Here is a 26,596-nt window from a genome sequence, read left to right on the forward strand (position 1 = left end):
AGGTGATCAATCAGACAGATTGTGTGCCCGTGAGGCAGTGGGGAAACAAAAGTCTCCATCCTCTTCTCACTCTCCGCACTGTGGTTTGCCTGGTCCAACAGCATCCAGGTGAGAGTAGAGACCCAGTGACAGGGTCGACTCAGAGTCAGGAGCAAAGCAAAGATCCTGACCCACCGGGGCCTATGCTCGGCATGGTTTGGCCTGACACGTGCCAAGGCATATCTATGAAGCCTGGATGTAGAAGTCTCCTCTCAGCCTAGAAAAAGGTGGTTCCACTCAGAAAGTGGAGGCTACCTGAGTGACCAGGCGAAGCTTTCTTCTCTTCATAGTGTGTGTACTCGCTGGCGATGTCCATGTCAGAGCAGGCTTCCAGCTCATCAGACAAGAAGGAGGAGCTGCTGGGAGAGCGTGGAGAGTCAGACAAGGCATGGCTGCTGCACGGCGTGAGGGAGCGAGCATCCAGCTTGGCCTGCAGGACTTCAATCACTTTCTCCTTCTCCTGCAGCTCCCTGCTAAGCCTAGTGGGGTGAAGGACAACAGGTGAAGCCAGAATCACTGGATGAGCTAGTTGTTATGAGGAAAACTACATAAGTCAAGGGGACTGTGCCTGCAAAGAATAAATGAAATTACCCATCTCTGGTTTAGGAGTGACAAGTAGGCCGGGTGCAGAGGGAGGGGGAGCAAGAGGTGCCCAGTGCACTGACCACACGATACACTGAGGACTCGCTGGGGCTCAGCCAGCCCTCTAAGGCACTGCTGCTCCAAGCGTGGTCCCCAGGACAGCTGGAGTCCGAGAACTGCTGGTTCCCGGTCTCCAACAAGATAAGTACAGAAATGGATGGTGAGCACTGAGAAACACAGCAGTGTGGCATTCTCACAACATCCAAGAGTACGTAAGTAGAATCATCTGGTTGATTAAGGTACAGACCATGTATGTGTCTATGATAGATTAGAAATGAAAACAAAAATCCTTTGTCCTTCACCACAGATATTTTGAGGAGCACTGAGGGGTCTAAAGCATACTCATGACACAAAGGGATTTGAACTAGTAACTACAAAGAACTCCAAGCCTGAATTTTATTGCACATAATAAGAAAATATGCAGTGACTCATTGAAAACTGGTTTCCAAGGCACTGTAGCCTCCCAAGCTCTGCAACATTGAGGAATTTTATTAGGAACTGTAATACAATTCTTTTTTTCCCAAGGAAACCGTGTGGCCACTAAACTAGCTGCTAACTCAACTTGGGGGTAAGCCAACTTGGCAAAAAGCACACTGTGTATTTAAACACACAGAGTCGGGGAGCAGAGGAGATCCTTGGGGTGCCAAGAACCCTTGAAATTTGGTAAGTTTACTTTTAGGTCAGATTGACTCTAGGTTACTAAGCCTGGAGAATTATTATACAAATAGAAATCAATAGAATTCTATCAAAAGAGTGTAAAGAATTAGGCTAAAAAGAACAGGAAGGTGTTTCATGAACAAATGAATTCATTACAATCAGTATTTTCCATACCACCGCCCCCCCCAACACCGACTTCTGATTTGTGAAGTTGCAGCCCTCCTTGATCCCTTAGGCCTTGTTCCCAATTCCTTTACCAGATCCTATTTGAATTACCTCAGAGCCAGTGGCTCGAGTCCAGCTTGATCTTTCTGACTTTTATGATCCTCTGCAAACCAAATTCAGAAAGAAACAGTAAGAAATTAAACAAGTATCACTTTACACATTACAAGTGCAAGAGCCTATTCAAGTGCAAAATAGTGACCACTCTATGTGTGGTCAGGACATGTGGGAGAATTACTCCGGGAAACCTCGGGGTGCATCTTTAGAAAACAGACGTGCAGGATCTCCAGCGCTTACCAGGCAGAACTTCCCTGACCTGGCAATCACCTGCATGACTGCCTCTGCCCCAAATCAATGCAAAAAAAGTTTAAAAGGCACTTGGCCAGATTCTTTCCGTAACACACCAGGCTCCAAGCCTGCCACAGAATGACTCCCAGGTGAGAGCACTGTGTCCCCTCATAGCTTTCACGTAGAACCTGCTCTTGCTTTGAGGAAGTGACCAACAGCCCTGTCCCACCTCTGCACCTGCCACTGGGATGTGGGCTGGTTGGCCCCCAAGACTGATCCTGCTGTGCCCCCTCGAGTGCTCTCAGGAAATTCTAAGTAAAAGACTCTAACCATGACCAATATTTCTAGCCTGTGTACTGTGACATTCAGTGCCCATGTTCAAGTGGGCATGGTGCTGTGCTTTATCTCTATTTGAATTATACTCATGTGCGATGCCAGGCAATAGGCAAAGAAACAAGAGATATCAAAAGGTAAGTCATTTGCCCAAAGAAACTGAATGGTAGCATCAGGCTAGAGCTTGTGTCCTGCAGTTCTTGATTCAGGGCTCTTTTTATTGCCGTGAAGTCCTCCCATCCCTCCTCCCTTTCTCCTCCAACACTGGATGAACTCAGCCTCCTTTCCCAAAGGGCATATTCCATGAATGGTGACGTTTCTACAGTTGTAATCACGGCCTCTCCGACCGTGTGGTTCCTCCTCTGTGTGGCCCACTGGCCAGTCCTGATCCCGTAAGGGCCCCCAGGAATGAAGTAGAAGCAGCACTTGGGTTAACAGCTGTGGTGGCGGTGAGGCGGCCACCTGGGGCTAGGCCCTGGGAGTGACTGAGAGGGTCCCAAAGCCGTGAGGCCAGCTTACTGGTGCTGAGTTTGCTGGTGAGCCTTTCCGTCAGCTGGCCGCCCTGGGCGAGCTGCTCCCGGAAGCTCTGTCCCAGGTAGTAGTCAATGTCATTGCTCCTTAGGAGGTCCTCGAAAGACTTGACCGTGTCTTTCGAGTGCTGGGTGAGAAGATAACAGATACCTCTCCCTTCCCGTATTTTCTGACGTAGGTAAGATAGTTCTCGGGCCTGGTCCTGAATCAGGGAATCATATTTCCTAATGGATGAAAGAAAAGGAAAGAGTAAGAATGGAAAATTAAGCTATGGGGGCTTCTGTAGAGATTTCTGTAAGAGCATCTCTAAGAATTCCTCAGTTTATGCTGAATTCTGGCACCAAAACCAGAGGATGTATTTAAGAATAAATTCTATTCTGACAAACTTGCATCAAACAACATGGTACGTCACCATTCCTCCACTGTTTAATACGCATTAGTCATGTGCCAAAAGTGAAAAATAAGTTCTGTGGGGGTAAATACAGTGCTGTATTTTACTTCCCTCACAGCACCAATATAGTGTAGACTTATAGTTGATAATAAATGCTAAATGTATTTATTGAGTAGGTACTCAGTAAATACTAAAAATCCAAATAAATCCTTTCACGTCTTCTACTTCAAAGACCATCTATATTACGGCAGACTGTATTTTGCAAAGATGGCCATCACTCAAGCTCCCATTCCACATGCTTGGCTACAATGCGGCTGCGCTCCTCTTTCATCATTAGGTAGAAGTCATTCTCCACCTCCTCAAATCTGGGTGGGCTCTGTGACCACCTTGATCAAGACAACACAGTGGAGGTGACACTGCGCCAGGTCCAGGAGTCAGTCTTAACTCACCTGGCAGCTTTTACTTCCTGACTCTTGGAAGCCAGCTGCCATGCTGAAGTGAAACTACCCTGAGACCACCACACTATGAGAGGCCCAGGCCAGGAGGAGAGGCCCCAGAAGCCAGGAAGCCAGGTGGAGAAAGAGAGAAGCCAGGGAGCACTGTGTCACCAGACACGTGGATGAAGAAGCCATGTCTAGCCAGACATCTCAGTGACTCCAGCCCCAGCCATCATCTGATGGCATGAGAGACCCCAAGTGAGAGCTACCCCTACTAAGCCCAGCCAATCCACATAAATTACTGTTTGAATCCCCTGCTTTGGGGTGGTTTGTTACTCAGCATAGATAACCTAGATATCGAGATGGACATCTAGTCCAGTGCTTTTCAACACAAAGTGTCAGTAACAATAATAATCATGGCAAATAGGGTTTAGAGCTTTAATATGTGCTAGGCATTATTATAAGCACTTGGATTAATTCATTTAAACCTAATAATCACCCTTTGAGATAGGTTTTCTTATTATCCTCATTTAATAGATAAAGAAACAGGCTCAAGAAGACTAAGGAGGTTTGCACAGCCTGTAAGTACTGGAGCTAGGATTCAAACCCAAGAAGTCTGCCTCCAGTTTTACTACTTATATATCCTGTCACTGTATGAAGACATTCCTAAGAGGAAATCCCAGGGACCTGGTATCTCCCAGCAGGGGTCATATGTCTTTTCTTAACACCCAGGGCTACCATTTAAATAGGTCCTTCTTTGACTGCCCCAGTGGTTCTCTCTTCTACCTGCCTGGGCTTCCCTATTTCAAACATAAACTTCGACATCTCCAATCAAGCAATGATCCACAGAGCACCCTCCTTACCCAGGCCACGAGGCAGATCTCAGCTCCTCGGCCAGCTTCCCTTCCGTCCCAGTTTTTGGGAGCTGGGCTTCTAGCTGGGACACCCGCTGGATCAGACTCTCCAGATCCTTTTTAGCCTGAAGCCCTGGAGGGTAGAAAGCCCCAGTGCCATCAGACAGCCACCCCTCGTCCTCATCAGTGACACTATGCGGTGAGGATCCCTCGAGGGCACCAACAGCCTTCAGCTTTCGGGGTCTCTCCAGACTAGATGAATAATCGCTTGTAACTGAGAGAGACCGAACCCGGCTCTTCAGGTTCTGAATGACCTTGTTGGCATTCTGCAGCTGTGCCTTCAGATCTTTGATGTCCTTACGTAGGACAGAGATGTCTTCTGACTTTCCGTATTCTTGGAGCTCCTCCTGCTTCCCTAGTTGGCTCTCCGAGGGCTTCTTCCCAGCAGGGCTGGCCATTGTGGAGCTCAGGTGTCCCTGCTTGGAGCACAGCCCCTCCATTGGGACTGTTTCCCTGAGGCTGTCGTGCTCCTCACACTCTGAGAAAAGACAAAGACATCCTCCTGAGTAAAGCTGGGCATGCTGCTGAGGCCATGCCCTTCAAGTTCTTGCGGACAATAATTACTAGAACAAAAGTTAAAGCAGTACTTTATTCAGCGCTGGCACTGTACTAGCCTCCAAATGCCATATTTCTTGTCTTACCAAGAGCCCTGCAAGTCAGGTGTGGTCATCTTCTATTTTACTCAGTGTTTTTCTCCTCGATTTCAATTTGGTGGATGTCCCTATAGCTACAGTGCTTTTATAACAGAAAAACATTTTTTTAAGATGTATAGTTTGCATATCCCCCTGATAGTTCAGTTGGTAAGAATCCACCTGCAATTCAGGAGACCTGGGTTTGATCCCTGGGTTGGGAAGATCCTCTAGAGAAGGGAATGGCAACCACTCCAGTATTCTTGCCTGGAGAATTCTACTGACAGAGGAGCCTGGCAGGCTGCAGTCCACGAGGTCGCAAAGAGTCAGATACAATTGAGCGACTAACACATACACAGTATTTTTTCTAAAATAATCAGTTGGATAGAACATTTTTTTAAGAAGTTCATGCTGAAATTTTTTTTAAAACAGGCAGTATTTTGAAAACTAATTGTACAAATTCAAACTCACACTCAGCCTCATTTTGGGCACAACTTCTCCAAACTTTCTGTCTCTCTCTGTCCTATGTCCCTTTCGGTCTACTGCACCCCTCAGCCCTGCTCCTCATCAGATGTGGGGTTGGCCAGCAGCACCCAAATGTGAAGGCTGCCCCTAGGTGGGGAGGGCAAGCCCCACACCGGAGCTCTCACCGGGGCTGGTGCTCTCCTCCCGCTCAGCCTCGTTCTCGCTTCGGCCACAGGTCTCATAGCCCAGGTCCTGGAGGTCCACCTGCACCTGCTTGCTGTCCTGCTTTACCGATGCTCCACCTGCTTGGGAACAGACAGGGGGTGCTACAGAGGATCTGAATTTCCCACATACACCCTCATCCTCAGCAGCATGTACTCTGGCCCTTGGGAAGGTCAGACCCAGAGTGGGATAGATGCTTCTTTGGACTGAGGTAGGAGAAGCAGCACCTGCTCCAGGCAGCAGGACCTCTCTCCACCAGATGAGCTTGTTCCCCGTTGGTGATCTTACCTACAGATAACCTGGGCTTCCCTGGGACCAGACATGTTTAAGTCAGGCATTACATACTATCAACTCTACAAGCTCCAGAGAAACTAGCAAATGCTTTGTTCATGGGGGCTCAGGGAATGTTTGAATGGAGCAGAACTAATTCAGAGTTTCAAAGACACCAAGATCTGCACTGTTCTGTAAGTGTTATAAACATGACTGTTTTATGTTAAAATGATAAAAATTAAATAAAACTTTAAATCCCCAAATTGAATTAGTTACATTTCATGTTCTCCATAACCACATGTGATGTAGATACAGAACATTTATGTCACTGCAGAAGTTCTATGAGAAAGCACTGGTTCTAGACCAACAACAATGGTATACTTTTGAAGAGTCTAATGTGGTGCAAAGAGGAGCAGAAGAGAAACAATAAACATATGTTGAGAGAGGTAAGGCAGTTTGTTGACTGTACCAGAAATCAGTGAAGCTAGATGTTAGCTCATCTCCTCCCTATGCTGTCACTGCAAATTTGCTTTATTCATTTATTCTTTTCTGCCATCTGAAAATTGACGTTAAGTATCCACTTCCATGGGCTTCCCTGGTGGCTCAGTGAAGAATCCACCTGCCAAAGCAGGTGATGTGGATTCGATCCCTGTGTCAGGGAGATTCCCTGGAGAAGGAAATGTCAACCCACTCCAGTATTCTTGCTTGGGAAATCCCAAGGGCAGAAGAGCCTGGCAGGCTACAATCAATGGGGTTGTAAAAGAGTTGGACACGATTTAGCGACTAAATAACAACAACAATCCACTTCCATAATGCTAAGGTCATAGTCAGGATTAAATTGGCCATGAGATTGGGAAAGAAGAGTGAAGTCTGCAAAACATGAGCTTCTCAGGGAGAAGACAAGTTGTGGTGAACTTAAGACTTACTAAACATGACTCTGTATTTTTCCAGCTGGTTGGCCTGGGCAAAGACAGTGGCTTCTGAGATCAGCAGCTTCTCCTGGAGATCCTGATAGCGTTGTTTGCATTGTGCCAACTGGGAGCGCAGGTGCTTCGTGGATCCCGAGAGGCTAAATTCTGACTGCGGCCCAGGGTCATGGGTCTGGGGCTGGTTATTCAGCTGCGAAAACAACCAGCACAGAGTCAGGGCCATCTGAGCTCCTCCCCAGGCAGTGGTGGCCGCTTCGCCTTGTGAACCCTGTGTACTTCATCCACGTGTCTGTCGTAACACTCCTCATTCCACTTGGCAGCTACTTGCTTTCCAGACTGAGCACCTGGAGAGCTGGGGGGATGTTTTATTTATCTCTTGCTACAGCACACAGCACAGTGCCACCTGAGTTTGTGAGGAACCCTCAGCAAATGTTTGTTCAATGGTTGAAAAGAGAAGGGATGGAAACCTCCACTCATCTCTCCCTGCATTCCTGCCCAGTTGTCCTCTCAGAGTCCTCTGCAATCCATTTTACTTAATCCTCAGCTCAGCCCCCCTCCTTAGAGAATCCTGACAGTTCCTCTGAGGCTCAGGAGCAGATCCCTGTGCTGAGCTGTGATGTACACAGCAGTGATAAGTAAGAGATGTCATTACATACCACTGACTGGCTGCCTTAAAGCCCCGTGTAGCCCTATATTGCATCCTATGGAAAATATCTGGTTTTCTGCCATCTTTCTCTACCATGTTGAGTATCTGAAGGGCAGAGATGAAGTCTTATTGCCTGTTTCCAATGCCTAGCGCCTAGTGTCTTGCCTGGAAAATTAAGCACTCAAATATTTATGGAAGTTAATTGTTCATGTAATATTCATGAGATAACTTTGTAAAAGAAACCTTTCTAAAGGCTGGATGTTAGAGGAACATTATCACCACCACTACTTGTGGTGCAAAGGTGCCCTTTCCATGGTACCTCCTGACCCACGGGGCGGACCTGCTTAAGGTAAAAACAGACATTTCCAGCCTTTCTCCAAGGGCTTTTCATCTAACCCCACACTTACTTGGTGAGCATCCACTGTGAGGGCAGCCCCAAGGTCAAGGCTCTGGGGTCTGGGGCACGGCCTTGGGGTCACACCCTCTTCTTCTAGGCATTGGTGCTTTCCAGGAGAGTAAACCAGCTCTGTGTTCATTCTGTTGATCTCCCTGGTCAGGTGCACAAGGAGCTCAGGATTAAGCTTACTAGTCCCTTCCTTGCTGCTCAGCACCAGCTGTTCTTTGAGGAGGTTGATGATATTGCGGGCATTCTTCAGTTTTCCCTGGAGCTTTCTGAATTCAGCCTGAAGGCTATTCTCATTCAGACCCCCTTTGGCAACCACAGTCTCCACCATCGCCTCGCCCTTCTCTTTGTCTTCCTCAATCTCCCATCCATCAGACATTGCTTCTCCCATCTGCTCTTTCAGCTCCGCATTCTCAAGGCAAAGGCTCAGCATGGTGTTCCTGCAAGAAACATACATAGTCAGGGGCTGGGTCTGGTCTTGGCCTCATTTCCTAAGAGCCCGGTTAACCCACAAGTCAGTCCATCAGAGACTCAGAGACACCCCAGTACATGAAGTGACCTCAGAGACCTATTAAAACATCCCTTATTTTATATACAAAGAAATCAAGGCTCAGGAAGAGCAGGAGATTCCCCACACTCCCATGAATACTTGGCAGCATTATCACTAAAAATCTTGGACTCAAGACACACAGTCTACTTGTCTTTACCCATGCTTGCAACCTCATGTTCTAATTTTCAGTGGCCTGTAGAATAAACAAGGATACTTACACTGTTAATAAAAAATAAAAAAGGACATTGCCTGGGAGAAATTTACTATTATGGAGACTACAGTTCTATTAATTATCATCAGTCATTTTTCAACCACTGGATGAGAAATTGGGACCTAGGAACACAGAGGAAACAAACAACTCTAATCAGAACTGTAGTCAAATGTACTTATGTTAATTATTTGCTTTCTATCTGGCTCCTGTGATAGGACATCGTCTTCATGAGAGCAGGGATTCCGTCTGCCCTGTTCACCCAGTGTCTCCAGAGCCTCCACAGTGCCAGCTGCACATAGAATATTCATATTTGCTGAGAAGATATAATGGGCTAAACAACTAATTTTCACCACAATATTCTGGTTGCAGCCCTTCCTCCCACCAAATCCTTTACTAGGATTGGATGGAAGCAATAAAAAATATGGCTTTAATAAAGCAATTTACTTAAAAAGGCAATTCACTTCATTGACTTAGTGGAGTCACTGGATGCTTACATGAAACTCATAAGTGCTATGGTTAGTTCAGTGTCTGCAACTGAGAAGTTATATAATTCTGCTGTTATCAGATGCAGACCTGAGGAATACTAACAGCAGAATCCTAGGAAGTGCTTGTTCAAAAAGCTTAAGAGCTAAGGCCTAAGAATCTACATTTTATTTAAGTTCCACAGGTGATTCTTAGGCTTGTTAAATTGAGAACTGATGAGCAGAAGAGACAAAGGAAGTAGCTAATTCATAGCCTGAAGGACCAGCAGTTGGCTGTGCCTCTCACTGCGTTTCTCAGAATCCTAAAGTTATGGAATAGAGCAGAGCTTGTCTAGAGTGAATTAAGGATGAACGTGGTTTAGGACGTAGGAATCAGAGAGACTGTGAGAGTTTCCTCAATGGAGAAAAGTGAAACAGGTATTTTACTAAAACTGAGGTGTAACAGGGAAATAAAGGGGCACATGTGTGGTATAAAGAATATTTAATGTTATGTCATAACTTTGTATTTGGGGGAAAACCCTGCTCTTTTCACAATACAAACTAACAAAAGCAATGCTCAACAAAATCTTCCCCAAAGAGAAGAATTACACAGAATTATGAATTACATAGTCTATCTTCTACAGCATCAGTGGTGCTTCTACATTCAGCTGTGAGATCGAAAGAGATGTACTGTTCTCACCCATGATAGCACAACAGAGTTTACACATAATGAAGTTTAAGTCAAACTTAAGCTTTAGCTTAAGTAGAATTTAAGATGGGAAATGTCATGATGATTCAGAGTAAAAGAACCAGAACAAAGGATGATAGCAAGAGTATTTCAAAAAATGTTTGATAAAATGTATAGGAGAAAAGGCTTAGAATTTAACATTTGGGAGACAGGCATCTAGCCATGGACTATTATGCAAACTTGAGCAAGTTTGCTAGAACTTTTTAGGCCTGAGGTTCCTTAACAAGAAAAAGGTACATTGTGCTAGATGTCAAAGTACTAATATTAACATTATTCTATGACTCAGGGACATTTAAGTGGCACACAATAGGCAGGGAAACTATAGGGTATAAATTAGAAGCTGTTCATCTGCACAGCTATGTTCTAAACAGCAGGCCATGATAATTGTGACCCTCATGGATGAATGAGTGAGTGGATTATCCCTATGCTATCAGCATGTTTTCCAAGCTTCTTTGCGGGGCGAGGGGAAAGATTAAAGGTAGGGCTACTCTTGCCTGGAAAATCCCATGGATGGAGGAGCCGGGTAGGCTACAGTCCATGAGGTCGCTAAGAGTCGGACACGACTGAGCAACTTCACTTTCACTTTTCCCTTTCATGCACTGGAGAAGGAAATGGCAGCCCACTCCAGTATTCTTGCCTGGAGAATCCCAGGGACAGCGGAGCCTGATGGGCTGCCGTCTACGGGGTCGCACAGAGTCGGACACGACTGAAGCGACTTAGCAGCAGCAGCAGCATTCTAGCCAATGAATAAGTTACTTCCCACTTTTGCAAAGTAAATAAAACAGAAGAGATTATTAAAATTGTTATTCCACAATTCAAGGATTTGTGCTGCTGAGAGACAGATGAGTGGAGGCTCTGTGTAAACTCTCCTCCTCATGGACTGTTCTGGTTCTACATACAGCAGTAAAGCATCTTGGGTAGCAGGAGATTCCTTACACATTCCAGTCAATTCAAAAGAGCAATACCAGTCATACAACTGGGAGATTTCCATTTGTAACAGTCATACGTATAGCAGATAATGGACATTTTTATACTGAATTAAGATCAGATTTATTTGAATAGTTCAAATGGTAATTATTGATAATCAACATTATTCAGGGCTTCCCAGGTGGCTCAGTGGTAAAGAATCCACCTGCCAATGCAGAAGACGCAAGAGACATGGGTTTGATCCCTGGGTCGGGAAGATCTCCTGGAGCAGGAATTGGCACTCACTCCAGTATTCTTGCCTGGGAAAGCCCATGGACAGAGGAGCCTGGTGGGCTACAGTCCATAGCATCACAAAGAGTCAAACATGGAGTATGTATGCACACACACATGCGTTATCTAGTATTATTAACTTTTCTAAGAATCTGTAGAACCATGCATGCATGGAACCTGGGATGTGGACCAAGAAGCCCCATGGTGGCACGAATTCTTTGGCTGCAGCAATGTGGTTCATTGGCTACAGCAGCCTCTCAGTCGGCAGGCTCCTCTTCTCTGGGGCACATCCTACCTGATGTGGGCCACAGAGGAGAATCCTGCTTCCTCGATTTGAGCCTTTAGCTCCTTCAGTTCCCCCTCAGCTTTCCTCTTCTCCTCTAAGTGCTGGTGAATTTCAGCCCTCAGGTGGAGGATTTCCTCCTGAGGACCCTTGTTACTGTCCCCTCCTGTCAGGGAAGGAGGAGCAAGAGACACATTCTGGGTCTCCACAGCTGCCCGGCTTTTCTCCAATGCCACTTTGATGAGCTGAAAGAAAACCATGGTTTAAAGAAGTTAGTTCACTAAGAGGATCTGCGAGGAACATCAGAACACAAAGGCAGCCTTTAAAGGGACCAAAAAAGGTAGACTTCCCTCCTAGGACTTTCCCAATCATAGGGTCCCTGGAGACTGGTTGGGGTGATAGGATGCACTACACAAGCAGGGAGAATTTTTGCCATGGGCAGCAGGAAGAAATTGCAGAGGTGGGTGAGGAAAAACCACAAGCACACAACAAACTCAAAACAAATGCAAACAGATGAGGTTTAAAGAGGAATGGAGAGTGTGGATGCTCTTGATTCTTCTCTTTCTGGGGCAACAGAGTTCCTTGGGAGCCTTCTCACAAGACAAAAAGCTTCATCAGCTCCACAGCACTCGAGTCCCTGACTGCAAAGATCATGGCTAAGATACCAGAGCTCAAAGCCTGAGGCCGGGCCTGTAACACAGACTCTGACAAGGATGATTATGAGGAAGGATCTGGGCACTCAGGAGTCATAACCAGAGAAATAGGATATGGGTGGAGTTACAGGTAAGACGGAGAAGGCAATGGCACCCCACTCCGGTACTCTTGCCTGGAGAATCCCAGGGACGGGGGAGCCTGGTGGGCTGCCGTCTATGGGGTCGCACAGAGTCGGCCACGACTGAAGCGACTTAGCAGCAGCAGCAGCAACAGGTAAGACAAAGAAACTTTAATTTCATTGGCAGCAGGAGAATCACAATCTATAGTCGGTGAGAAGTTAAAGTTGAGGCCACCTGGATGGGATGGGATGGGCTAGGAGGAGGGTTTGGGGGAGAATGGATACATGTATATGTACGGCTGAGTCCTTCCGCTGTCCACCTGAAATTATTACAACATTGTTAACTGGCTATACTCCAATATAAAACAGAAAGTTGAAAATTTAAAAAAATAAAATAAAATGAGGCCACCTGTCTAGCAACCAACTTCCCTGTTGGGTAACACTGTGCTGATGCTGCCAGCCAAACTCTCTCCACAGATCTAAGCAAGTGAGAAAAAAACAAGCAGAAACAATTTCCCATCACCTTTGGTTTTTGAAGATACTCTTGAAGTTACTCCTTAATATTTCAACAAAAGCAGACTGTATGGTTTTTTCCTCAAATAACAATTTTTTAACTTTTAAACTTTTTTACTGTTTGTCTTAGGCTGCTCTCCAGCTTTTTTATCATGCTCTTTAAAGTGAAGAAACCAAACCCTGAGTATGATAATCTACTTAGTGTATGACCAATTATTTTTGTACATGAATTTCTTGCCTGGCAAATATTAATCATATGTCCCAATTCATAATGGTTTCTTTTTCCTTTCAGTGGCAGCATTTTGGGGTTTTGCTTAACTTCAGGTTGATTTTGACCTCCCTATTTTCCACCTCTCTGCACAGCTATTTCTGGGTCATGTTTTATCTCTATAAATGTGACTTGTACCTGTCACAAATTCATTCTGGCTCTAAAGAACCATTTACAATCATCAACATTATCAAAATATTTATGTGCATCTCCATAAATCATGTAGTAGCCACTTGATTAGGAATGACTTGTAGAATTAATTATAAACTTTATTCCTTCAATTAGATCAGGAATATATTGAACAAAACAGGGCTCAGAGGAGCTTAAATGAATCAGTGATTAATAGATCTGCTTGGTTTGGCTCAAAGCCACTGACTGTTTCTTTGGACCTCGTAACAGCATGCTAAAATCTAGGCTTCAGGTGCGTGGTGGGGTTGATTCATGGTGTGTATGTGTAAAGCGTTTAGTAGCACAGCAGTGGAGGTTGTGAAGAGATGAGCAAGTTCTGCCCTCTCGACAAAGAAAGGAGAAGCTGCCCACATGTGCTCATTTCCCAGCACCAATCCCACCTGCAGCTGTAAGCCTGAGATGCGGGAGGCTCCTGAGAATGTCTCTATGGCTCTGCTGCCAGGCTTAGCCTGGTGGCCATCCCTGCATGTGCCATGAAGCACTTGGGACAGAATGAAGGAGGAGGACTGGATAAAACCGCTTTGGAAAGCTTATGACCTAACCTTTCATTTAAATTATGTGACATTATCTTTCTACATAAACTCTTTGCAACTAACTTACCTAAAATAAACACTGCCATCAGCCTTGAATATGGACACAGTTATTCTTTGCTGTTACTAAAGGGTGCTCAGTTGCTCAGTTGTGTTTGACTCTTTGGGGTCCCAAAGACAGGGGTCCTCTCTTGATGGAATTTTCCAGGCAAGAATACTGGACCGGGTGGCCATTTCCTACTCCAGGGAAACCTTAAGGGTTCCTTCTGCTTAATGATGCCATCTATTTTTTAAGTGTCTTCTGGATGTATGTTATCTTTTATTGATTTAAATATACTAGCTTTCTTTAAAAAGGGAAAATAAAACCCATGGAATGTTAATACCAGAAGGGACCATATGGTTTATCTGGTCTGATTTCTTACTTTTAAATGAGAAAACAGAGATCTGATTTGTTCCCAGGCTAATCTGAGTTTTCATATTTCAGTGTCCAAGGGAGTTTACTTTGGAGGCTTTGCCTTTAAAATTTAAATGTAAATGCATGAAAAGTGACTCAGGATCTAGCATTTTAATTATTTTTTTCTTTATCATCTATGGAAAGCTAATATTTCTATTGTTTTTCCTCAAGCAAAACCCCAGGGCGTCAGTGTATGCAATAGTGGCATGAATCCTTTAGTTCTATTGTTAATTACATCTCATAAATTATTGTTGGTGTTGTTGTTTTTCACATTTCCTAATTCTTCTGTTCTATTGCTTCCATGGTATAATTCAACTTTTTGGTGTGCTGGTTTTCCATTTGCCCCAAAGAAGTCAACGTTCGAACCTGATCTCTTATTTGAATCGAATGGCTTTATTTAGCCCTATTCCTCCATACCTCCCACAATGTATTCAGTTCTCAGACAGCATTAGGGTATTAAAAATGACCTTTTTTCAGGTTCATCACTGCCTTTCTCTCCTTTGCATTTGTGACTGTTGATTAATTTTCTCTATTGCAAAAGTTCAAATGAAGAAAGACAATGATGATTAGTTTCCTTCACAGGAATTTCCTAGGTATTATAGATCTTACATTTGATTGAGAATGGAATTGTGTGTGAGATACCTGGGGAAAATTACCATTATGGTCAAACCTGAAACTTCCTGAGGAGGGTGAGTCCAAAAATAAAGATGGAGCAATATGCTTTGGCCAAAAGTTGGTTCTTGCCTTAAAAGGAACATAAAGTTGGATGGATATGTTTATAAGGGGAAGTGTGTGTATGCCTGAGGCAGGAAGGGAGCTTGGTGTTGAGAATAAGGTATACTCCCAAGCACACAATGAGGAGAAGCTCAGAGCACAACCTTAAGCGACCAGTTCCCTGGAAACAAGCAGATACATTTTTGAGAATCTGGACACAAGACAGTTATGACAAAACAAGCTTTATTTAATTGGTAGCAGGAAAACCAGGCCCACAACCCTCAGAAAAGTTGCTGTAAGTTTACAATGATTTCACATACCTCCTTCCCAGAACTGAAGATTGACTCTCAAGGAAAGGAGATGCAAAGAAAAACAGTGCTTACCCAAGATATTCTTTCATCCAACAGATAAATACTTGTCTAATTTATTAAGTATCTCTTATGCCAAGTGATTGGAGAAGGAAATGGCAACCCACTCCAGTATTGTTGCCTGGAGAATCCCATGGACAGAGGAACCTGGAAGGCTACAGTCCATGGGGTTGCAAAGAGTCGGACACAACTGAAGCAACTGAACACATGCCAAGGGATAGGGAAGATATTGCAAGGGAAGTACAAATGCGCCAATGTAACAGGTTATTCCAGGGTTGGACTGACCTCAGTCTGATCATTTCTCCACACTCAGCTATAGGAAAAAGAAGGTTGAGGAAGAAGTGACTTTACAAACCAGTCTGCCTATAACTGAGAATCAGAGTGGAGAACTCCTACTATCACACATAGTTTGGACCACATCTGGCTCTCTCCATATCTGTGGCTCCTGTTCATATATTCCAAAGTTAATAACCATCAGTGTCAGCTAGACAGCTGACATCCCAGTCAAGCTCCGTGTGAGAGTGGATACTTTCACGTCCTGCAGACCCTTCTCTCCCACCCAAGATCCTCAATGCAATCAGGGAGTGAGAGGCGAGGCGAGGGATCGGCCCAGAGGGGCAACGGTGCACATAATTAAAGTTACAAGCATTGGTTAGGAGGACTCAGAAGCTGTCCAAGCAAAAAGAGAAGTGGAACTCATGCAGGAACTCAAGGGAGAAGTTAGGGCCAGGTGTGTCTAGAGCAACACAAAGCGGGTCTTGGTAGAAGGTAGAGAAACTGTTGAGAATGGGAGGTGTTCCAGACAACTGCTTATGTCCTCAAGAGTCAGACTGTGCCCAATCCTGTGAGGTTTGGGTACTGCTCACGTGGGTCTCTCTGTAGGATTATTAGACGTGCCTCCTTTCTCTCTTGTGCAGGAGATGAAGAGGCAGACTCATTTCCCCCATGGTTTTCCCAACTGCTCCAAGGAAGCTATCCCTGGAAATGCCCAGGTGCTTCTGTAGAACGACAGATACCAATGATCCACTTGCTCCTGAAAAACTCCAAAATCTACATGCTCGGTCCCTTTAGGACACAGGATTGCCAAATGTCCCTGGGCAAGGTGAAGACACAGAGGAGTTCCAGTGGATGCTATGGAATCACTCTCAGTGACTGAGGTCCAGGATATTCTACCCTTGAACTGGAGAAAATGCTGGTTACACCTTCACTGATGGTCAATGAGAACAGTGTTTCAGCCTTGGGTACCACGTTCTGATCAGGGCTTGCTCTTGAAGTGTCATCCGCTGGTCACTGACGCATCACCACCTGAGCAGATGGTCAGGTGCCCAACAAAGTTGTCTTTTATATAGTGAGACTTCCCCGAGAATGAGCCTGGTTTTGGAGGCATTCCAGTCCTCTAGCGGTTCCTCAGAGAGCACTCTCCTGAAGCAGGGGCCAGGCCTGCCGCCTCCCCAAGTGGCCCTTTGGTGACTGTCTTCTGGGATGCGTTTTGGTAACAAAAGCTCAAGATGGTAAGTGTCCATGGTTTTGTTGTGAGTAAAAATTCTTCTGAAGCTATAGCTATAGTTGGTACATAGGGGCAAAGGGCAGGAAGGGGCAGAGAGCAGGAGCACGAGATACAAGGAGCAAAAAGGGTGGATTGGAAAGAAAAATGGAGTGAGAATGGGGGTTGGAAAGGTGGCTGGGAAGCTTAGGGAGAGCAGGAAGACAGGGAAGTGGTTTATGCACAAAGAGAGCTTCTCATGCCAGGCCCACGAAGGCTGCAGAAGACCACCAGTCCCCGAAGGGCTCTGAGCCCTCCACCCCGGGACCCGAGGACCTCGCTCCTACTTACTTGCTGGTGGCTGTTGTGTGCAGCCTCCTCCTCGATACTGTCGGTGAACTCCGTGCTCGCATCCTCCGTGTCGTCCCCGGCAGCTGTACCTAGGAGGGTCCAGAAGAGAAAGGTGACTCCCTTTGCAGGTGCCTTCCAGACAGCAGCTTAGATTACACTCATTTTGCCATCTGCCTCTGATTTCTTCCTTTCCCCACAGAGTGGCCCCCTCGCCAGCAGGGCAGACAGGGAAAGCAGCACCAACGCTGTAGCAAAGTTGATCACTGATCCTTTGTTACTAACACTCCAGCTTAAACCTCAAAAGGTAAGCTGGCTTCAACGGCACAGCTGTTAGACTGTGGGACTGTTAAGTGGTTACCCCTCTCACTTATTTCCAGAATTATTTCCTTCCTGCCACTATGTAATAATTTTCCCTACTGTGACATGGACCCAATGTGACAACTTTTTCCCACCAGAGTGCAGACAGGGTCCCCGATTTCCTTGGGATCAGGGCAGCCCTGCTCCTCTCACACGTTTCCATTGTTGGGATCAGTCGTGTGTGAGGTGATTACCTCGATGAAGAACCTTTCTGCAAGGGTCTTGTGTCCTACAGCAGCTCAGGTCTAGTCCAGCCCTAGGGCTGAGAATGGTTCAGCAGTTTCCTAACCCCTTCCTCTTACCTCCCCTCCTCCCATCTCCCTCCCTTGTCCAAGGCCAACATCCTGTGCCTGAAGGGTTTCTTGCACCATTTTGTCTAAAAGGAATTTAATCCACTCGTTCACTCACCAAAAATGAACACAGTCACCCTGGGACACAAACATCCACGCCCCACACTAAGGGACAAGCAGCTGCAGTTCATGGTCTAGATATATGTCTAGGGCACTGCTGACCAACAGGAGTTTTTGCAATTTTATGCCTCTGCTGTTCAGTTCCATAGACACTAGTCACACGTGGCTACTGAGCCCGAGGAAATGATTTATTTTCAAACATCTAAAAGTAAAATTTTCTTTTAAAAAATATTATCCTGTTATGTCTAATCCTTTTGAAGAAATTCTGGCTGGCACTGAGAGAATTAGTAGCAATACAAAGACTCACTATTCATAATTTTGTATCTGAAATTATGGATACTTCTTAAAAGAATTTTCATCATAAAGTTTTTTTCTTATAACAGTCCCAATGTTATGTTTGTCTATCTTTTTCAATGTAATTCAAATAGTCACATACACGGCTGGTGGCTGCCATATCAGACAGCACAAATATATGGTGTTTCTTCTTCTCCACATCTGTAAAAATAAGACTGTTCATCAAATTTTAGATTAAGACCTATGGCTCACATTACTGATTTCTTCTGAAAATGTAGGAATTTATAATGGTTAATTCATCTGGACACCAAAGAAAATGTATCGTTGATACTCCTTGGGTCTTACAGAACCCGCACAAGTTAGAGAACCCTGAGACCCAGTTATGACCCTGGCTTCAGAAACCAACCTGTTACAACTCCTCTTCTGGCCACTGGGTAACCTGAGCCTCAGAGATTAGGTGGCTTGACCACAATTACATAGCTAGCCTCGTATAAGAGCCATGCCAAAGTGGCAAATCTCTGGACTTTCAGGCAGAGACCACTCACTGTTCCTTCCGGTGACAAATCAGATCTTTGTCTCCTCCTCCAAGAGCAGAGAACCTGCTCCTGAGCTTACACACCATGAATGAAAGCCTCTGCATAAATAATGAGCATTCACTACCCTCTACAGGCAAGGTGAGCAGGGCCAGCTCACACCTACACTCCATCTCTTGGCATCTGCAAGGTTATGTCAGGGTACTTGCAATGGCCCTGGCCAATCTCATGAAAAAGTACTAAAAGCGTGTTGTCCTAACAGCTTAATTTTATGACTCATTTGCTGATCTTTATTGTGAATGTTGTGTTAACTTTGGACCAAAGCAGTACCCTATTCAATAAAGCCCCACTCACAAGGAGACACCTTTACCACTCGGCATCTTTAGAGCTCTGTGGCAGACTGTTGCACAATAGAGATTTCCAATGTTTACTTTTTTAAACCAGCCCCAGAACCATCTCCTTCAGGACATTGGTTGTGTAGAGGTAAATGAACACAATTCCTAAGCTGTGGCTGCTTTGGGAACTCATTGAACCCAAGATGCTAATTCACTTGAGGACAACCGTGTTGTATTATGCTCACTTTTAACAATACTATTGTTGTTCACTATTCCCTGAACAATAGAGATCAGAACCCTTTTTTCTTTCTCTGCAAAGAAAATGAACTGTTCCACTAGTGACAGACTAAAAAAACACACTTTTCATATTGTTTCCCTTCTGAGTGTTGAAAAGAATAATCCTGTGGTTGAAGAAAGTTCATCTCTATGAGGTCAGGATCCTCACCCACCCCCTACCCCCTCACCCCCCATACCACACTGGGCTCATATCATAGGATGATTCCTGTACAGGATTCCAGAAGTAAGGTAAGTGGAGATTAGAAAGGGTGATTGTCACTGGCCTTGAAGGCTTCTGTCTCACCCTTTCTGCCCTCCACTTACCTTTGTCGACCTTTCTGATGCCACATCTGCCTTTCTATTAATAGTGTTCTCTCTTTAATTCACTCTGAGGCAGGATACCATGATTTTGACTTCATTAAGAGTTAAATGGAGACAAAGCAAAATGCCCATTTCATCCTGACACTCTACTGCATAGGGGTTTTGTTTTCCTTACTCATTTTCTCAGCAGCAGCAGTCTGCGGTACTTCCTTCAGGGCAGCTTGAAGGGTTCCCTAGCCTTTACCAATTTGAATGTAAAAGGCTTTTTTGAATGTGTTTGCTTGAGGGGTAAATTTAAAAAAATATATATAGAAAGTATTGAAATAAGTTATCCCATACAAAGTCCTACCTGTAAGTTTACAGTAGACAAGCCTCTGCTGTTAACATTCCTGGTTTTTAAAATGACAATAAGAACTTCTCTTTTGTGGGGAATACCCTTTTCTAAGCTTTACAAAGTGACAAAACACTATCCTCAGAACTATAAATTTCTAATTTAAAGGTACTATACTTTATATTGATGAAGTTATTACTTATGTTTGATAAATATGAAATAAAATGTTCTGCCACCTTTAGAACTACTGAAAGCTAAGACTCTGTTCATTCAAATTTAACTTGCCTCTTGATCTCCAGGGTAAGTTTCACATGTTAGACTGGAAATTTTATTAAAAACTTTTATTTGAGGCTTCAATAATAGTTTTCAAGTTGTGGTTCTCCTAAGTTTCGAGGCCCTGAATCACACATAAGGAGGTGCTACCAAAACTTCCCTCTCTTGAAGAATTATTTTCTATCAACTATCTGACTCTATAAAGTACATACAAATAAACTTCTAAAGTACAATACTTTAAAATCTTTGGGCAAAATTTAAGTGGTATGAAAATATAAGGTCTTCTTTTTATCACAGAGCCAAAAGGTCATACTTTTGTGCTTTTTAAATTGAGGATGGCATAATTATTGAGAACATGGACTCTAGAGTCAGATTGCCTAGGTTAGATTTCTGCTTGCATCATTAGTTATGTGACTTTAGACAAATCCTTTTCATAACTCAGTCCCCTCACTTCTTAGGGTTAATAGTAATATTCACTCCATACACTTTTCAGCTATAAAGGATTTGGTGCCTTTGAAGTGCTTGAAACAGTGCTTGGCATACACTCAGTATACTCCTTATTATTACTATTTTACAATATTATTGGCAAACTAGTTTATGTGCTAGAAAGTAGAGAGTTGAAAAGGCCATAGAACCTAAATGTACTCAGCAGAACACTCAGTGGTAAAGAATCCGCCTGCCAATGCAGGAGACACAGATTTGATCCCTGGGTTGGGAACATACCCTGGAGGAAGAAATGGCACCCCATTCCAGTATTCTTGCCTGGGAAATCCCATGGACAGAGGAGTCTGGTGGACTACAGTCCCTGGGGTCACAAGAGTCGGATAGAACTGACTAAACAACAACAGTGTTTTCAGGGGAAGATCTTAAGTTTACCTCTTCACTGCTGACTATGGAGGTTAGAAGTAACACTCTTAAGTTTTTCCTACTTTGCAGGATAGTTGAAAAAACACAGATCTATCAGTAGATTAAGATGAACTCTTGATTAGGTATTTTAACAAATAGGATTAACCATCATTAAATAATAACTCCTTAAAACTCCATCATGCACAAATAAATCTTGAGGGAAAGTCATGAAGTGTTATTTTAATTCTTCAGTAATGAGCCCCAACTGGGCTGCAACAAGATCATTTTCTCCAAATTCTACTCTATGGTCATTATTGTTTTCTTTTTAAGCCATGTATATGCAACCAACAGAAAAGGAGTAATATTTTCCCATAAAGTTACTCAGAACATAGGAGTCATAGCTGACTAATTTTGAAAGGTGATTTAAAGAGCCAAACTTTATAGCATGAACAAGTTTGCAGTAACAAGTGCCTGTTTTTCCCTCAGTGCCAGGCTCTTTATGTCCTCTGGGCCCACCTTTCTCTCACTCTTAGGTACTCTACCATGAAATTATAAGAACTTTCACCTGTTCACCTCATGAACCAACTATTGATGACTTAAATATTATGATCCTACATGAGAGGATCAAAGAAAAAAGGTCTCCTATCAAACTGCAATTTTACCTGCATCCATTCCCTTCTAGAACCATGAGAAAACTAAGATTTCATAGAGTCTTCCATAAGCTTCTCCTGAGAAACAAAATTCTTTAACTAGACATTCTAATATTGGAACCAAATAGCTAGGGGGGAAAAAAAAAAACTTGTCTGCAGTCAAGTTCCTTTATGGTGTATCTTTGTCTTTAAATCACAGTATCTCTTAGGTACCCTTCCAGCTTACAAGCTTATAATTCAGAAGGCACTGTTTTCAGTGACTTAAAATTCTGTAATGTCAAGGAATTCTTCCTTCTATGATCTCTTTGTTCCTCAAAGAACACAAGAAACAGGCCTCTCCAGAACGTACACAGGGACAGCACCACTCATCATAACAACTGTTCGGTTGCTCAGCTGTGTCCCACTCTTTGCGACCCCATGAGCCGTAGCATGCCAGGCTTCCCTGTCTTTCACTATCTCCCGGATAGCTCATATCAATAGGCTCCTCAATTTTTCATCCCACTTTTCACTACTCTCCTTCAGCAAGCAGAGCAGGAAGGGTTTTTTAAGGTAAAGTAATCCATTTCACATTTCTAGGGGAAGTTTAATGCTGTTTCTTTAGCCTCATTTCCTTGAGAGTAGAAAAATTCAGGTTTCTTCTGCTTCCTTCCTTTAGTTAAATAAATACAAAGGCATTCACTCATTTCAGAGCCTTATTTAACTTGGAGTTTTACTACAATCATCAATAGACATGTTCTCCTATAAGGGGGAAAAAAAAAGATAAGAGCTTTCTCTATTTTTCTCGTTAATCTTTTAAGAATGAAACCAAATAATTACTGTTTGGCCTTTGATACTTTTATTGGATAAGTAACAATTTTGTGTTTCAACTAAAATAGCTGAAATTCTATAAAAAGGTACATGCTCCATGCTAGCACAAATGTTAACACAGTTTAACACAACACAGTGCCATGAAGAAATGAAAACTTACAGCTTGTTTTGGAGGGGAAATAGGCCTAAAAGGATCTAGTGCCAAGTTACTGGATGTAACATGTTACTTCCTTCTGCATCTAAATTGTTATTAATCACTTTAATTTTTCTCAACAGCCCTAAGATCAAAACTTTAAGTGGTAAAAAGTAAACCTGCTTTTATTATCAAATTGATCGTACTTAGTGGAAACAGACAAATTCATGGTTTATAAAACATACTTGTATACACACATGACTCTAAAGTTTACAGACTGAGAGGGGTATTTCAAAGCAATTATTTTGAAATTGTAAAAGGAAGCACTGTCTATTCATATTATACACTAAAAACAAACCTACATGCATTTGCTAGACAGCAATGAGTTCTCAAAGGGAACAAGGAAGTCGATTTGGTTCATGTACTTAACAACCATACTCTTCATTGTTTTAGATCAAACATTTTCTGATGTTGCTGAACTTTTTATTTTATCCTTCCAGCTTTAGCAAGAAGAAAACAGTATGATAAAGATTTTTATTTCTGGAATTTGACTTTAAATAACAAAAAGGGAAAGTAATGCAAAAAGAATTAGTATGTCACTTTATAAGTTTAATTACTCTTATTTGATAAAATTAGTATTGTTAGCTCTACAGTTTTATGTCTCTCTTCCACTTCCCATCCTTTGTTGGAAGCGAATTACAAACACTGATTTTTTCCTTGGGAAATTTATCCTGGCTTAGTGATGATATGGGAAGAAGTTGAGGACTTACCTTCTGTCAATACTCACACTACTTACAATCTATATGATTGTCTTTTAATTGTAATAAAAATGATTTAACAAAGTTAATTGCTCCAAATATCTAGTGACAAGGTGGCTTAAATCCATATTCCAAAATGCATTAACACACAGAAACTATCACCCCACAGAAATTACTCTGCTGTCCTGGCCTGCTGACTCATTCCTTCTGTCTTTCTTATTGTGTTGCCTTATATGAGCTCCATATCCCCAGCTATTTTTTCTGCAGTACAAATGATTCTGCAGTACAAAAGGTAGAAGAATAAAAGCTCTCTGAGCTTCACCCCAAAGAGAAATGACAGAAAATTCTCTAAATGTTTGTGTCTCACAGGATATCAGTATCTGAACAACAAAGCTAATTTCACTTATCACACCTCTAGTAGTACCATTTCTACAAGGCAGGGTGGGAAATGGACTTTAAAAAGTGTGTGAGTCACTATATTCCTTCCCTACTCTCTAGGAAGTTTGTCACATATCCCTGCACATTGGCTGCAGATCTGTAGTTATTAGTGAGACCCTAGTTGAAGAAACAACTTGAGTTTTTCAGGGATGTGAAGATTTTGTGACTTAAAAAAAAAAAAAAAAAAGACCAATAAGTCAGAAAACAATAACTTGATCATATCAACAGGAACGAGAGTTTTCTAATACTAGCTCAAAGAAAGCAAAGGTATTAAATAACTGTTTCCTCTAGGGCTTACATTCCAAAGGGAAATGACTTTAGGTAGGTCATTTATTCCTCAATGAAAGGAGCAATTTGGGGTGTAATCTGATCTGTTTCTCCTTGTCCTAATCAGAAGATTCTAGATCCAACTGAAGCAGAGAGAGGAAGAAGATGACTGAAGCAGAGAGAACTGAAATCAATTTTCTTGAACTGTTTTGAAGCTATGAACCAAACTTCTCAACCAGACACTGGATTAGAAGCATAAGCAAGCATAGAAGTGATAGGCCCTTTATAGAAATCTGCCACTGGGGTCATTTAGGTATAAATGGTGCAAGTAGAATAAACTAAAGAACCTCCTCAGGAAACTTATGGCTTGGATCTACTATCCTATCCAGGTCAAGATTTTCTTGATCTTTCACAGATCTCTCACTGTACATAATGACAAAGACAAAGCTTTTAAAAATACAAATGAGGAAGCAGAAGAAATTAAAATACTGCTGCTGTCCACAAATGAATGAAGAGAAGTGGGTGTGGGAGGGGGTGGGGGGGTGCGGGTAAGGATAAGAGTATACCTGATCAAAGTTAAAGGTTGACAATATTAAAAGAGTCCCATCAGGCCTTTTCAAAAAAGTTACTGTAACTTGACTAAACAGTTAAAAAGAGAACACCAAAAAATGCTGATTTATACTAGGTATTATCAATTACCAGACTTCAATGATACACTTTAATCCTGTAACAGAAAAGAGTTTAAAGGGGAATATCTATCAAAAGGACTTCCATTTCACTCATTAAATAAATCTTCTTGGAGGTCCTTTTCAACTCTTTAGTTTCTAAAAACTATATAGACTTCAACTACCCTGACCTCTTACAATCATTACAACCAGAAAGGAAACATGTGAAAGACCAAATCTATCAATAGAGATTTTTCTGAATTTAAGTTCTATGTTTCCAATTAAGCATAGTCTGAGTGAGAATTTAATTCCATTTTCGTTCACTTTTTTTTTTCATTCAAACACAAGGTTTATAGAAACACAAGGTTCTATAAGCACACAATGCTTTATCTAAAGTTACTGTAATGTTGAAAAACACCTGGCAAAGGTAGAATAATTCAGTAGGAGAAAAGGTCTGTGCTCCTAAAGAGGGAATGGAATCTTATCATAGCATGTTAAATATGAGTATATGAATGAAAGGGCCAAAGCATCAACTGTTTGTGGGATACAGAGCAAAATTCATTAGAGTCATATTCTCTAATAAGATGCCAAATTATCACATAAAATTGTTAGACTGGCAAACTCTCTCCAGTTAGCACTGTTTGCAAGCCTTATTCCAACTACACAGACCAGAAAGTCAAAAACAGATTTTAGTCACATCTATGGTATCAAGATCAAACTTCTAATTTCTCCTGTGCCACTAAATCCCTTAACTTTCTAAAATGTTTCCTAAGGACCAATATCAAAGGTAAGTAACTACAGCACAAGTTACTCCATCTTTTCAGGATTCAAATCAGGACTAGAGTTCACTTACTTTCTCCCCCTAATCTATGTATTTTGTTAATTTTTTAGTAGGAAGTTGGGTTTCTCATTATTCATTCCACTACCTTAACATTTCTAACATTTAGCAACTGTTCAAGATAACAAGGGAAATTCCTACTCTTGTAGGATGACAGAAACAGAAGTAGTAGCTTACCTAAATTACTGTAATCACTATGAGCCATTAGAAGCCAAATATCACCCATGGTTGAATCTTAACAGGAAACTTAGCACCATTGGTCTATTAGTAAAAATAAGAAAAGGCATTTCCTAAATGCCTTGTAATCATATGACAGGCTTGTCTTTGATGGGTTGATATTTCTACAGCTTGATTACCTGTTTCTTTACTTCCAGAATGTTACAAAAAGCTTTGTGCAGTAAAGGGTCACTAAAAATTGGAAGACTAAGAAAAAATGGATGATTCTGCTTATACTTCCTATATCCTTTATTAAATGATGCCTTTTCCCCTTAAAGCAAGCCCATTAAAACTGGAAAGCATTTCCATTAAGAGGAAGCTTATGGCTACCAATCTTTTGCAAATTACTTAATCAGAGAGTTCCAGGGTGTTTCTCCAGGAGAATATTTTCTTCCCTGTCCACTTTAGAGTGACTGATGCTCTGTTACAGGTGTTGCTGAGGTTACAGAAACTTGGACAGAATTTAGAATGTAAACAAGCCATGTCAGCACATGAATGTGAAAGAAGTAAAATGTCATGTAAAAAAATGGGAGGGAAAAAAGAAAAACCATTGTGCTCCACCTAATTTAGAAAGGGTACTCAGTTACATTTATGGTGCTAAAGAGCCTCAATCCCTAGTTCCAAATTCCATGTTTAAAATCTGAAACCTCAGCTTCTAAACTAGGAAAATTATATCCAGCCGAAATAACAAATCTCATGAGCTTGCAAAGCTCCAAAATAACCTTGGTTACTGTTATT

The 26,596-nt window shown here is 42.6% G+C and overlaps 1 protein-coding gene across 50 annotated transcripts in view; it reads right to left on the reverse strand.

Annotated features, from left to right (window-relative positions):
• Positions 1-26,596, reverse strand: part of PDE4DIP (phosphodiesterase 4D interacting protein) — a 147,832-nt gene that overhangs the window by 27,079 nt on the left and 94,157 nt on the right. For 25 of the 50 annotated variants that reach the window (XR_014052513.1, XR_014052510.1, XR_014052504.1 and 22 more), the window contains 9 exons: positions 17,111-17,199; positions 11,481-11,713; positions 8,023-8,458; positions 6,967-7,159; positions 5,734-5,850; positions 4,404-4,932; positions 2,701-2,936; positions 1,615-1,666; positions 295-518 (listed from right to left, as the gene is read on the reverse strand). Coding sequence is in view for 30 of the 50 variants with exons in the window: in XM_081486118.1 (XP_081342244.1) it covers positions 295-518; positions 1,615-1,666; positions 2,701-2,936; positions 4,404-4,932; positions 5,734-5,850; positions 6,967-7,159; positions 8,023-8,458; positions 11,481-11,713; positions 17,111-17,199 (2,109 nt within the window). In the remaining 20 variants the exon portion in view is untranslated. Of the gene's footprint in view, positions 1-294; positions 519-1,614; positions 1,667-2,700; positions 2,937-4,403; positions 4,933-5,733; positions 5,854-6,966; positions 7,160-8,022; positions 8,459-11,480; positions 11,714-17,110; positions 17,200-26,596 lie in introns of all 50 variants that reach the window. The other 25 variants (XR_014052512.1, XR_014052508.1, XR_014052506.1 and 22 more) reach the window with 3 other exon arrangements.

This window comes from Giraffa tippelskirchi, chromosome 5 (assembly GCF_054371585.1).
Source record: "Giraffa tippelskirchi isolate mGirTip1 chromosome 5, T2T-mGirTip1v1.2.pri, whole genome shotgun sequence".
Taxonomy (NCBI): domain Eukaryota; kingdom Metazoa; phylum Chordata; class Mammalia; order Artiodactyla; family Giraffidae; genus Giraffa; species Giraffa tippelskirchi.